Source organism: Sminthopsis crassicaudata, chromosome 2 (genome assembly GCF_048593235.1).
Source record: "Sminthopsis crassicaudata isolate SCR6 chromosome 2, ASM4859323v1, whole genome shotgun sequence".
Lineage (NCBI taxonomy): Eukaryota > Metazoa > Chordata > Mammalia > Dasyuromorphia > Dasyuridae > Sminthopsis > Sminthopsis crassicaudata.
Window position 1 is genome coordinate 40,337,491 of NC_133618.1, and position 14,748 is coordinate 40,352,238.

The following is a 14,748-nucleotide window of genomic DNA, read 5'->3' on the forward strand; positions in this document are numbered from 1 at the left end:
ACCTACCAGACCTCTCTCCTCCCGTGTCTCCTCATCAAGCTCCCCCTCCCTGCCACACAAAAACCCCATGCTTTCATCTCATCTCAGAGCTTTTGCTCACACCTAGACTGCTCTGCCCACTCTCTCCAAATGTCCCAACCCTATCTAAGCATCCTTCAAGGCTCATCTCTCTCCTGATGACGATCCTAAGATGTCAGAAGCACGAGAGATGTAAGAACTCATCTAAGGCAAATCTCTTATTCTATAGAGAAGGAAACTGAGACCTAAAGAGTCTCCAAGGTCCAAGGTAACACTGCTCAATAAGAGGCAGCCAAAAACGAACTCTTCTGGTTTCCCAAGACATTCAGAGTCTATAGTACTCATTTGACATTGCAATATCTTAAGTCTTATAAGAGGGCTTTGTTTGTGTATGGGTGCCGACTCCCCAGCAAACAGCAAGCTCTCTGAGGGCAGAGACCGTGTCTCTTTTCCTCTGTCCCCATAATGGCCAGCCACAGGGACAGGGTTGTTATTGTTCATCCTCCATTTTTTGAAGACTGGTGACATCACAAGGTGGTATCTTGACTTGTGCATGAATTGGATTGAAGTGAGACAGTTACACAGAGTCGTCTCCCTTCCAGAGTTATCCAGTGGCAGGACAAAAGTCAGAACAGCCTGGATGGCCCAGGATATGGTGGATGACCTTAGGGTCTTCGGTGTCTGACCAGCACTGCACAGTGTCCACACCTCCGTGACTGTTGGGACAAATTTTTCCCATCTGCCTATTCCGCCTGGGGAAGCCTTTACATGCTTGGGGAAGATGCCCAAGACCTCTTCAGCGACAGCTGCCCTCACCTTGGGTCAGCCCATCTGCCCTGATGGTTTTACCAGGGAATGGCCACTGGGCACGCCACAGCTTCTCAGAGCTAGGTGACAGGTGGACCCCAAAGCCCTGTAAATGGGTCTGCAAGTCCTCACATCTGAAGAGCCAGACCTTCCTGAGTAGCCCCCCCTCACTGGATACAGTGTCCATCTGGTCACTTTGTGTAGCCAGGAATGAGCAGAGAAGGAAGGCACACTCACCTCCACCTGGGAGTGCACAATTTGAGCAAAGAGGTCCCGAGGAAGCGTCAGGCTGCGGAGATGAGCGCTGGCCGATGAGGTCATATACTCGTAGGTGCCGTCTGGGACGTATGCTGCCGAGACAGACCCACGGGTATGAATGCATGAAAAAATACAGCCTTTGCCCAAAGCAGCATCTGCTGCCCCTGAGGGCCCAAAGCAGCCCCCAGGAAAATAAAGAAGCAAGCTGGATGACCAGACCTTGTAAATAAAAAGCTAAGGCAACCAAAGGAGACAATACCCATAAAGCCCTTAATAAATCTTAAAGAATAACAAACTATTTTTTATTTTTATTTTTTCCCTTTATTTTTAAAGCTTTTTTCAAAACATATGCATGGACAATTCTTCAACATTAGCCCTTGCAAAACCTTGTGCTCCAATTTTCCCCCTCCTTCCCTCACCCCCTCTCCTAGATGGCAAGTAGTCCAATATAAGTTAAACATGGCAGATATACTATTACTACTAGTATTATTATTATTATTCATAGGATGCCACCTGCCCCATTCTACTTGCTGCCTCTGCTTAAACCAGGAGTTCTTTTTTTATGTGAATCCTAGATTCCTTTGGCAAAAATCTAAAGAAGTTTATGTACCCTTTCAGAATCACATTTTAAAATGCATAAATTAAAATATGCAGGATATTGATGGAAAACTCAAGGTAAGTGAAAATAAAAATGTGATTTTTTTTTCTCATCCAGGTTTGTGGACTTCCAGAAATCTACTCTGATTCAGACTCTGAGCCAATTCAAAGACACAGTCCCCCTTCCACAAAAACAAAACATGATGCTGTCACTGAGGAAGGAAAGAATTGGGCCAATTCTTTGGTTCATGGGGAGAGGAGAGAAATGAGGCTTTTTCGTGAGGAGTACGTTCTGAGAGGGCGATGGCATGGCAGCAGACATTTACAGAGCTGAGAGGCTTGCAGAACACGTCACCTACCTAGCAACTCACAGTCACCGAGTGAAGTAGGTACTGCAAATAATATCATGCCCAATTTGCAGGTGACAAAACTGAGGCTCAAAAGCAAAGCCATTTGCCTGTATTCACCCAAATACTAAGTATAACTGGAGAGATTTGAATCGACCAAATACTACAGCCCAGAAAGTACTGCCTTCTGAGCACTGTCTAAACACTGCTCAATTCCTAATTCAGTGATTTCTGATAGAAGGCATCCAGAAAAGGGCATATAGTGGACACTTAATAAATGCCTACCGATTGAACTGAGTCTTTCAGCTAAAAGAATATGGGCAAAGGAAAGGGGATGCTTCATTCCTTGGGAAGTCTCCTTATCAGACTAAAGGTGACGTGGTCTCCTCCAGCTTATCCCAGTCAATCAACTAACATTTATTAAGAACCTATTATCATGCACCTAGACACTATGCTAAATGCTAGGGACTACAAATAAAACTGGGCTCATAGTCTAAGGGAGAGATAAAATGCAAACTACAAGAGAAGAGCAGGTAGAACCATAAAGAGGAAGGCACTAACAGCTGGGGAAAACAGGCAAGCTCTCCTACAGGGGATAGGGTTTGGGCTGAATCCTGAAGAAATCCAGGGAAATTAACAAGGGGAGATGAGGAAAGATGGCATTTCAGGCATGAGGCACAGCCAAGGCAAAGGCATGGAGACTAGAGATGCAGGGTCGCTGTTAGCAAGAAGTCTGGTGTAGATGGATCAGAGAGTGTATGGAGAAGAGCAGTGTGTAGGACAGGAGAAGCAAGGAGCCTCCTAAAGACCCTGTGGTTTCCTGCCACCCTACTCCACTCCTCTCCCCATGTTCCCTGATCCCCGAAGAGACTCAGTCACACTCACTAAGGCTAAGAGGCTGGTCCCCGAGCTCCTTCCACAGCACCGCCCGTGCGCTCCGTCGATCCCCTGCTTGTTCCATGTCGCCCTGGCCCATCTCAGGGTGACAACCAGCCAGAAAGCTCTCACGGTTCATATCCCGAGCCATGCACAGCAAAATGTCAAAGAATAGGGAGAGCTAAAGGAAAGGAAAGGATTTAGAGAAGTCGTGAGCTAGTGTGGGGATGCCAGAAGTCTGGAGCCCCAACCCCCCAGTCTCAGCTTAGATCAGCCACAGACCTGAGTGGGAATGGGGAAAGGCTGCTGATATTAGCAATGTCTACAGCCACATCGACATCCATGTCTACCCAGCTTAGCTCTCTAGTAAGTGAGAATTATCAAGTCAGTGTCCAGGTACATTTAGGTGAAGCAAAAATAGTGTCACCATATTCCCAGTATTAAGCGTTCTCCACTGAACTCTTCCATTCAGTAGTCTCCTCTGTAACATCCCTCATTCAGGGAAGAAAAAGCTATATAGGTACAATTTTTTTGATATCATTGCCTCATCACCCAAAATGAAGAGACAAACACACAAACAGGGACAGAGAAAGAAAAAGGAAAAAAGAGAAAGGAAAAGAGACAGAAGCAGAGAAAAAGAGGCGAGGGGAGAAAGAGAAAAAAAGAGATTGAGAAAGAGAAAGAAAGAAGTGATGAGAAAGAGAGACAGAGAGAGATGAAGAGAAGAAGGAGAAAAGGGGAAAAAAGAGAAAGATGGAGAGAAAAAAGAGAAAAGAGGAGAGAAAGAAAGTGATGGTAAGAGAGAGAAGGAAGAGGGAGAAAAGAGACAAAGAAAAGAAGGAGGGGATGAGAGACAGAGAAAGAGAGGAAAGTAGGAAAAGATGGAAGAGGGGGCACAGGGGCTTCACCTGGATGGGGCGGGCGCCAGAGTCCAGACCCATGTAGGTGCAGGCGTCCAAGGGCGGCGAGACGTGCGTGGCCAGGAGGCGCTCGGCAATCTCCACAGAGAAGAAGACAACCCCAGAGACCTGGAGGCAGAGCGGGGCTTGATGAGCGGTTCCCCAGGCGATGGAGCTCAGGTGAAGGGAGAGAAGATGGCCCTGGCTCCTAATAATCTCTCTGAGCCTCAGTGAGTTCCACTACAGCATGGGAACAGTAATCCCTCCGGAGGTGGTTGTGAAGGTAAAATAAAATAAACTGCGCTGTTGTGTTCAATTATTTCAATCACGAGTGACTCTTTGTGACTCCGTTTGGGGTTTTCTTGGCAAAGATACTGAAGAGATTTGGATTTCCTTCTCCAGCTCATTTTATAGATGGGGAGACGGAGGCAAGCAGGGTGAAGTGGCTTGCCCAGGTCACACAGGGAGGAAGGCTGGCTCTGAAGTAGGGACTGGCCCACTATCCACTGTGGAGCCACATACACTATGCTAATGTACAAAAAGGCCTTGGCAAACTCCCAGGACAGTACCCATTTTACAGAAAAATAAGCCAGTGAAGTAGACTGCTGGGGTCACACGGCTCTTGAGGGTCACAGCCGAGAGCCCTCCAGACTCCCAATCCCGACGGGCTTCTCTCATACCAGCGGCACCTTCCCGTCCGGCCTTGCACATTGCTGTATCTGTGCCTCCGAGCCCCGGTAGAAAATGTTACGGACCAAGCCCTGTGTCAACGGAAGAAGGGGCAGAGTTGTAATGGGGGAGAGCTGGGCAGTCGGACCCCCGGCCTCCAATCAGAGGCAGGCTGTCCCCCCCCCAAATCATCCAGGCAGGAGGAGCACGGAATGAGGTCTCTCAGAGACCCCCCAAAAGTTCTGGAATAGAAGGTGCAGAGTCAGGGGCAGTCTCAGAGTCTGGCAGTGGGAAAAAAAGAGAATCCTCTCAAGAAAAAGGAACGAGGGCCTTGGACTGAAAAGCCCCCCTGGAGACTACCCTGGTGGGGGAGGGGGGTACCTGGGAATCGGTGAGGTAGACCCCGTGGTCTCGGGCATAGGTCATGCTCGCAGGCAGAGAGAACACCCTGGCTCCTCGAAAGTCATCCCAGCAGACCTCTAAGGAAGAGGGAAATTGGCTGGTCTGTAAGGGCAGTGTTCCCCAAATACTTACAGATCTATTTTGTAGCAACAGGCAGTCATCCCTTGCTTATTAAACACTACTAGGTGCCAAGAGTTGGGGATACAAAGAAAGGCAAAAAAAAAATCCCTGCCCTCAAGGAGTTTCCATTCTAATAACAGTAACCTATCTATGGGGAATGGCCCAAAAACGTGGCAAATGGAGCTGATTTTTGTGCTGTAGGCTATGACATGGACAGTTTTGGAGAGATCTGAGGAGACTCAGATGCAGAGGGAAGTAAGACCTGGGAAGTGTATGGAGGGCCAATGATGCACCTGATTTGTTGTTGTCCTGAGAACCCGCTTACCTGGGCTTGTTGGAACAGAGAGGATCATGTCTGTGCTGCAGACCCACACGCCTGGTGGGCAGCCCCGGCCCAGCTGGAAGAGAGAGCACAGCTCATGGCCCGGCCAGCCCCAACGGATGCGGTGCTCCCTTCCCTCCTTTCCCGATCCATCCCCAGGTGCCTGCAGCCCCCTCCTGGGCTCCGGGCCACTCTAGCCTTTGGCCTTGGAAAAGGCAAAAAATAGACAAGGTTTTCCAACTTCTGGGACCATCTTGCCCAAGGCTCCATCGCCATGACAATGGAAACTGGCTGACTGTGGTCCAGCTGCCCTAGCCTTCATACTGGCGTCAGATTATCTACAGCCTTCTCATCCTGGGTATCCTCAAGCAACGGAAGTCCTCCTCATGGAGGGAGAAGAGAACCGGCATTGATTATCATGGGCATTACTCTACGCATTTTACAAAGACAGAATATGCCTGGAGCCATTCCCACAGGCCCACTCCGTGTGAGTCAGGAAAGGGTCAAGGTTGGGAGGAGATGGGGGTCAACGGGAAATTTCCAGCCCCTGAGCCATGGCTCACCTTGTGGGTCATTATGTAGAGCAGCGCGTCCAGGTTATAGGTGAGATACTCCACTTGGGCCGTAGGATCCACCAAGGGGAGGCAGGTGAAAGCTCGGCCACAGTCGTCAAAGGGGAAGTCTCGGCCCTAAAGAAATGAGGGGAAGCAGGACTGAGCCCAGGGACTCGATCGTCCTTTAGGTGGATGGAAGGCAGAAGGGAGGTTAAGTAGGCAAGGTCTCCCCTCTCACCTCCCAGACGTGGGCCATTTCTCTTCATGGGAAAGGGAACTCCTTACCCCCATTGTCCCCCTTCTCAGACCCAGATTTCTGGTGAAGATTCCAAATTTTTCCTACAGTTGGTGGAGAGCCTCTTCTTTCTCCATCTTCCTGGACAGAATTCTTTGGGATCGTTTACTTGCAACCCTTTTCCCTCACTAATTTTCTACACTGGCCCTTTTCTATCTCTCTCCTTTATCCTTCACTCAGTGGAAGGCAGGCCGGGCCAGCCTTACAATCGTCCCAAAGCCCAGTCCAGTATTTGTCTGGGTCAAAATACGTCCCCTGACCTGACAAGTGATCATGTACTGCCTCTGAGGCCGGGGGAATAAGGAGGTCACTGTCCCTTCTCCTGTATTCTCCACAGAGCCTCCACCTGATCTTGAGGAATCAAGTACTAGGGCACCAGGCTGTGATCCCCACCCTTTTCAGCCAATAAAGATTGGTGCCTTTATTCTCATGAGTATATTTGACTCTTGATTCCTTGGATGGAGGAGAGAAATAGCCTGGATAACAAAGAACCACAAATAATCCCAAAATCCTTTGGGTCTGGCATTGGAAATGCCCATTTTCCCTCCTTAATTCTAGATAATTAGAGTGGATATTAAGTTGAATCTGGACTGTTCACTTATTCAAAAGCTCTCTCTCTAACCAAAACGACGGGAGTAAACTTCATGGTAGGGGAAGACCAGACTAGGAAAAATTCATTTTATCCAACACATTTAAGGCTCAGGAACCACCCAGGATTGTGTGTGTGCCTCAACATGGTCTTCAGTCAAAAAGGTCTCTTATTGTAGATGGGAAATATAAGAAGCAGAGGCTACCTCGGGGAAAAGTGAGCCTGAAAGCCAAAGGTTCTCTGTCTCCTTCCCTCCTTCCCTCTCGCTCTCTTTTTCTGTCTTTCTCTGTCTCTGTCTCTCCTTCCCTCTCTCCTTCCTTTCCTTCTCTCTCTCTCTCTCTCTCTCTCTCTCTCTCTCTCTCTCTCTCTCTCTCTCTCTCTTTTTTTCTCTCCCTCCCTCCCTCTGCTTCTCTCTCCTTCCTTCCCTCCCTCCCCGCCCCTCTGTCTGTCTCTTTTCTCTGCCTCTGTCTCTTTCTCTTTCCTTCCCTCCCTCCTTCCCTTAGCTCTCAATCCCACCACTGGCCATATATAGCTCCATCTGTTCCTAAGGTTCAGAACCTTAGCTGTGCCCTGGATGCCCTTCTCACAATTATGCTTTTAAATACAGACATAGGATTACAAAGAAAACCAGTTATATCGAAGGAAGATGTATGATCCCCCTGTCCCCCAAGGGCTTGGGGCTCCTGGACTCTACCCATGATCATGTGCCCTGGCTGGGGGAGTTCATCCCTCCCTCCTCCACCACTCACCATGTGCAGGATAAGAATCCGGGCAGAGTGCAGGACATCAGAAGTGACCACCTACGGGGAAATACATCGACGAGGAGCCTCAGACGCAGGTCTCACCTGTGACGACTTCCTATGTTCACCTGACTGCCCCGCCTCGAGAGGCTCCCCAGCACAATGGCGGAAGGAGGGCCTCGGGACTTTCACTTGTCTCTGGTTTCTGAGATGGCTCTCTTCTAATTCCCCAGCCCTCTGACCCCCTTTCTGTCTTTCTGGCTGGGTCCTCCCCCTTGTCCGGTCTGCCAAGGGTGGGTTTCTCCCAAGTGGCTTCTGATCTCTTCCCTGGCTACCCTTGGTGGTCACTCCCATGGGCTCCACTATCAACTCCAGGCCACTTGGGCCCACCAAGGATGGAGCATCCCCTGGATGTTGGGCGCTTCTAAGGTCTGATCCCTCACTCCCTGTGTATCCCGAGCCACATCGTTCAACCTTCTTGGCCCCCGTTTCCTTTTCTGTAACTTGGGGAGAGCGACACTTACCTCATAGGTTGTTGTGAGGTTCAAATGAGATCACGTACATAAAAGTGCTTTGCAAACCTCAAAATGTGCTATAAATGCCACTGTATGGCTGCCAAACCTACACATCCAACCCTAACCTCTTTCTAAACTCCACCCCCTCATTGCTGACTGCCTGCTGAATATCACCTAGTTGTCCTAAAGGTATCTCACATTCAACAGCTATTTCCATCTCCAACTGACCCTTCTTCCAAAGTCGGCCATTTCCTGGGGCTAGTCCCACCCTGAGTTCCACAATCCCAGAATCATTCTTGATCCTTCACGGTCCTCCCCTCCATCCAGTCCAAAAGACAACCACAGCTGGGGTTCTTATCTGGTCTACCTCCACAATCTCTCTCATGTCGCTGCCTCTGAGAGCCTCCTCTCTAGTGCGGATTCCCATCTCTCACCTAGAGCCTTCCCCCCTCCATCTCCTTTCTGTCTAACTCATCCTTCACACAACCACCAACTCAGGAATCTTAAAATGGATCCAACCGTGTCATCCTCATTCAGAAATGTTCAGTGGCTCCCTAGTCTCTCTAGCAGAAAATGTGAAAATTTTTCAACCAGGTGTTTAAAATCTTCAGACGGACAATTAAAACCCTCCATTTACTTCCTTCCTTTTATTTCCCTTGACACACTTTCCATTCTAGTCAAAAATGACCGGCCAACTGTTATCTACGTATCCCATCTCTTGCCTCCATACCCTTGTATGAGTGATCCCCAAGAGGGAATGTTCCTCCTTCTTACCTCTGCACAGAACCCCCAGCTTCCATTCGGCTCGGTTACCACCTTCTACCTGAGAACCTTCTTGATGGCTCCCACTGCCATTATTAGCAGTAATTTTGTTCTCTGGGTGTATGTCTCTCTGTCTCTGTCTCTGTCTCTGTGTGGCTCTATTGCCATCTCTGTTTGTCTCAGTTTCTGTCTTTCTATTTTTCTATCTCTCCATCTCTCTATCTCTCCTTCTGCTCTGTCTCTCTTCATCTGTGTGTGTCTCTCTCTGTATGTATGTCTCTCCCTTTCCTTTTTCCTTTCCCTCTCCCTCTCCTCTGTTTCTGTGTGTCTCTGTGTATACATCTCTCTCTCACCTTTTTCCTTTCTCTCTCCTGCCTCTGTCCCTCTCCTTCTCTGACTCTGTGTGTGTCTCTGTCTCTGTGTACATCTCTGCCTCTCCTTTTTCCTTTCTCTCTCCCTCTTTGTCTCTCTCTCTCTCCTTCCCCCCTTCCCATCTTATATTTTTTTTTACATACTCCTATAAGTACACATTGCATCCCTCCATAGAATGGGGGTCCCTAAAGCCTGGGTCTGTTTCTTCCTTGTCTTTGTCTTTTCAGCATCTGCCAAGCGCAGTACCTTATACACAGCAGGTGCCTAATAAATTTTTGTTGAATTGAATACAAATGAACCAGCAAAAATAAAAATAGTTCGTCCTTCACGTGTACTAACACAACTTCATAGGGAGGTTCTAGGAATTATTATTATCGCCATCTCATAGATGAGGACCTAGAGTTTAAGTGACTTGCCTAGTCACACGCTACTTAAGTGACAGAGCTGGGACTCACGCCCAGCCTTCTGGATCCATGGCCTGTACTTTTTCCCCTACAAGAATGACCCCTAATATTTGTGACCCCCAACTTCTGGGCTGCTCCCACATCACTAAGATTCACATCTCCATTAGATAAGTAGGAAATGGATTGTCATACCCATTTTACAGATGAGGAAATTGAGATCCAAAACTAGTAAACTGGTCTTGTTCACGGTCTCCCATAGATTGAGTGGACGTACCAGAACCAGAACCCATTCTTTGAATTTGGGTCCAGGATTTCTCCCACTAAACCAGCAGGGAATAGGGAGGCTGCGTTGCACTCACCGTGTAGCCCGCCTGGGCGCTCAGGTGCTCTGCGGCCACCAGGAGGGCATTTAGCGTGGCTCCTCCACTGCCCACTTGGGCATCAGGATCCTCCACTGTGAGTAGGATGGTCTTCTGAGGCACCTGCTCCCGCTTCTTCCGCACCTCCAGCTCTGTAACCAATCCAAGGCATCATTGCCCCATCCTCCCCTGTCTGCCCCCAGCCCTAGGGTTGCCCAGACCCACAATCCTGGCAGCAAAAAATGCACCGAGCACAACCTTTACCAAAGGTCTACCAGGGGCACCATTCCCCAAAGGAGGATCTGGTCTGGAGGGGAAAATCTTTGGATTTATGACAGGATTGGAAGGAATCTTGATGAGGAACAACTAAAGGACTAAGTTCTTTGCCCCAGACCTCATTTACGTAAAAGATGGGATGGGATGGGATGGGATGGGATGAAGCAGGATAGGGTGAGAGGAGATGAAGAGAATGGGCTAGTAGGGGATGGGACAAGATGAAACAAGATGGGGTAAGATGGGATGGGTGAAATGGGATGGATAGATGGGTGGGATGGGATGGGGTGAGATGGGATGGATCATTAGATTCATTACAATTCATTCATTACAATCATTAGATTGTAAGCTTCTTGAGAGCCTCTTTCTCTAACCCTATATGCTAGAACATAGCAGGGCTTAATTAATGTTTATTGATTCCCCCCAGTCCCTAGGATGGTGCTCTGCGTATGTGTACAGCCATCAGTGTATATCACTGTGATGGAGCTAGTTGCTCAGGGGTTTCTGATCCTTGTATTGATAGGAAGTGTCTGGGGGTGCTCTCTTCCCCTGGCCCTACCAAGGGACATGGAGGTGCTGGGCTTGCTCCCTGCACAAACCGGGGTGGTGGGGAGTAGACAACCACCTACCTTTCTGAAAGGCGTAGACACTGTTCTTATATTGACATGTCAGGACAATGACGGTCCAATCCACTCCCTGCTGACACTCCATCCCGGCCCAAGGCCCGGGCTGCTTGCCCTGGGGGAAGAAGAGATGCTCAGAGAACGGATGGAAATACTCGTGGTTGAAGTCTCACTGGCTTTCAGACACTGTGCCTGAGGCCTCCTAGAAACAGGATCTTTAGAGAGAAGGGAGGTAGGGAGAGGAAAAAATCCACAGAGAAAGAAGCCAGAATGAAATGATAAATCTCCTGCAGGGTTGGGACACGGGCGAGCTCAGACAACTTCTTCAGTGCCAAGCAAGTGCCTAGGAGGCCAAACTCCTTCTGTTCTTTGCCTCTCAAACAACTTGGAAATGTCCCACTGTCCTCAGGGGGTGGTCCTACCCTAAAAACAAACTTCTATTTCCATCTGTGTCACCAATCTGCTGTGTATGATATGATTCTAGGGCCTTCTCTGGGTTTTGGATAAAGGCACTGAGATCACTATTCCTTCCCCTCTGCCTTCCACCTCTAAACAAATCCTGTGCTTGTAGCTCTGGTTAGGAGCTGAGAATCAAGAGGAGGAGAAGGAGGAGAAGAGGGGAAGGAGGAGAAAGAGAAGGGGGGGAGAAAGAGGAAAAGGAGGGAGAGGAGAAGGAACCCTGACCAAATCATGGAGAAGCCATCCACCTGTCTGCCTCTGGCCAGGAGCCAAGGGGAGACAGTGACTGACAGCAGCAGCTTCCTCTTATTCTATTGTTCCTCTCCATCCCACCTATAGTTAGGGTGGAAATTACCAGTCCCCCCCCACACACACACACAACAGTTCCTGCAGCTATCTCTATCAGGAATGTTTCCCTAGAGGAATATACTGAGAAATGTCAAAGGGAACCACAGGGTAACACCCACTCGAGGCTCCTAAGGACTGGCTGCTTCTCTGGGGAGCTCTTCTCCCTAGGCACAGTGCCCGGGTTGGGGGAGAAGGGTAACCAGGGACAGGGAGGGGGAGAGAGGGGTGCAAGGGGTAGCAAGGAGGACAGGTTAGGAATCTGGGCACTGGCCCAATGGCTGGCGCAGGGAAATCCTCCCAGAGAACAAGGTCTGAACTGAGTCCTAAATGTCTCCCAAGCTCCTGTGAGGTTCCACTCCAATCCCACCTTCTGCAGGAGCACCTTCTAGCCATTGGTGCCCCCCTCACTGAGGTTACTGCCACCTAAACAACGGGTCTTACGTGTGTACATGCGATACGCGCCGGATACATGTGCTACGGTGGCCTGCCACCTAACCGAGGTATCGCATGTATGTCACATGTACACATGATCCATACGTGATGTAAGTGCTAAGGTAAAAACATGTATAATGTATGGGCTAAGGTTGCCCGCCACCTAATCAGGGTGTCTCATGTGTGTTATGTGATATGTACATGTTACTTGCCCCCTAATCAGTGTCATCTGTATACATGTACATGTGACACATGCATGATCTGTGTGCTAAGGTTGCCTGCCACCTAATCGGGGAGGGGGTGCCTTATATATCCTCGTTGGGTCTTTGTTTTTTGCTTCAGGAACATGGGGGGGAGAGGGTTGGCCCAGGGGCCACAGGGTTCCTTCCAGCCGTGATACCCTCTGTTCTACATAAGGTCTCTTCTCATTCTGACACCCTAGCTTTACGGGCCCTTGTGGATCCCAGAAATGGAGCTGGAAAGAGTCACCTCCTCTAGTTCAACTTAACCCCCCGTGAGGGACCCCTCCCTCTGCCTCATCCTCACATAAAGCCAACTGGCTTCTCCTTGTGGGTGCGGGCAAAGTGCCCCTCTGAGAACTCTTTCAGGGCAAATGACAACTGGACTAATCTCGAACACTCACTAATGACCTCACCTGCTGATGGGGGTGGGTGGTCTTAGACTTAAGACTTTCCTGTGGCTTCCTTTAGCAATCTAATAAGATCCCTTCTCAGACAGAATAATGTCTTTTAAATGCATAAAATAAAACACATGGTGTTACAAAGGAAACCAAGTTGTCGGAATTATGTTTAAAAACATGTACACAGGAGCAGCTAGGTAGTGCAGTGGATAGAGCACCAGCCAGAAGTCAGGAGGACCCGAGTTCAAATTTGACCGCAGACATTTAATATTTTCTGGCTGTGTGACCCTGGGCAAGTTACTTAATCCCCCCCCCAAAAAAAAAAAAAGAATATAGACATTTTTAAGAACAAAATCACAGACTCCCAGTTAAGAAACCTACCTAAAATATTGTTCTGGGTGTTCAGTCATTTTTCAGTCCTGTCTGACTCTTCCTGATCCCATTTGGGATTTTCTTGGCAAAGATACTGGAGTGGTGTGCCATTTCCTTTTCCAGCTCATTTTACAGATGAGGAAACTGAGGCAGACAGGGTGAAGTGACTTGTCCAGGGTCACACAGCCATTAAGTGAGGTTGCATTTGAACTCAGGTCTTTCTGATTCCTGGTTCTCTACTGTGCCACCTAGCTGTTCCCAAGGTGCCTAGGGTATATGGCTGTAAGTGATCATCTTGTCATTTATAGTAAAAAAGGAATGTTATTTGGAAATGTTTGTGCCAGTAGGGGGTTGGGGGGGCCCTGCTGGGGAGAGCGGAGCGGGAGGCAAATTGACACATAGTCAAGCAAAGTTCTTATAGCAGCAAATGGGTTCTTCAGTCACATTGACAGCTTTTCTCATTAGCAGCTCAGCCTTCTGGTAATTAGCCTTTCCAAATGCAGTGAGGCTGGTCCTGGGAAAGCAGACCCAGTCTGTGCCCGGCAGTGCCTGAAGCCTTTCCATACGGACCCAGGGTCCCCTCAACCCCTTATATTACCCAATCATCTTTTAAATTTTTTTTCCTGAGGCAATTGAGGTTAAGTTTCTTGCCCAGGGTCACACAGCCAGGAAGTATTAAGTGTCTGAGACCAAATTTGAACTCAGCTCCTCCTGATTTCGGGGCTGGTGCTCTATCCATTGAGCAATCTAGCTACCTCCAGTCATCTTTTTTTAATGGAAATCTGGACTGGAAACTTTTCCTGGCTTCCTTAAACAGAATAAAATGAACTTAAGTCAAAGAGGTTCAATCTTAAGAGTCTGTTTTAATCCCTCCCAGGGCAGCATTCTCTGACAGCATAGGAAACATCTGGCTCTCCTCTTGGCTATTACATTAGACACTGAACTCCTTAAGGGTAACAGAACAAAACCTACCCAATCTAGTAAGTACGAGGTCAGCCGTCTTTTGTTCCAAGAGCTCGGGAAACAGTGGATGACTGGGACACTCCCAACTTGACCAAGACAAAGCTGGCTGGCGGGTCTCCTTGTCTGAAATGGGCGGAAAGAGCCCGCTGAGTCAGATTTCTGATTACAAAGGGGGTCTCTCTCAGACTTGGCCTGACATGCTCAGCAAGGCCCAGCAGGATCCTATGGAGAAAGGCCAAGACCGGGCATTGCTGGTAGAAAGCCCAATAAAAATTTTCAAAGAACATGAAGGTCAAAGTTGAGGCAGGATAGAGGAGCCATTAGCTTCTCTTCTGGGGTTTCTACCATGCCTAATATAGCTTATAACTTAGCCTTGGACAGCGGCCTTATGAATGCATTAAGGCTATTAAAAATACTAAGTGTGCCCTTTCAATGGGACTTTCCAAATGTGCCTCCACAGCTCTCAGCAGCACTAGTGGCCTTTAGAGGGAAAAGGAGTGCTCAAGGGAGATGATGACCTCATCTTTACTTTGTTGGTTACTTCCATCTCCTTCCCCACCATAAGCTTCAGTTTCCTCATCTCTAAAATGAGTACATGTGGATAAGATGACGCCTGAGATCCGTTCCAGCTCTAAAGCCTCTGGGTAGGCTCACAACTAGTATCAGTGAGTTAGGAAAGGGGGTAAAAACCCTAGATCTGGCGCCACAATAGACCCAAGTTCAAATAGGATCT

General features: G+C 48.6%; 1 protein-coding gene across 1 annotated transcript in view; it reads right to left on the minus strand.

The window, feature by feature from the left end:
- FCSK (fucose kinase) overlaps nt 1-14,748 on the minus strand; it is a 32,064-nt gene that overhangs the window by 15,319 nt on the left and 1,997 nt on the right. Inside the window, 11 exon segments of the mRNA XM_074285951.1 lie at nt 1,063-1,175; nt 2,913-3,084; nt 3,812-3,931; nt 4,483-4,563; nt 4,853-4,950; nt 5,319-5,391; nt 5,879-6,004; nt 7,503-7,553; nt 9,906-10,057; nt 10,808-10,916; nt 14,025-14,138. Coding sequence (XP_074142052.1) covers nt 1,063-1,175; nt 2,913-3,084; nt 3,812-3,931; nt 4,483-4,563; nt 4,853-4,950; nt 5,319-5,391; nt 5,879-6,004; nt 7,503-7,553; nt 9,906-10,057; nt 10,808-10,889 — 1,068 coding nt within the window. The 5' untranslated portion in view covers nt 10,890-10,916; nt 14,025-14,138.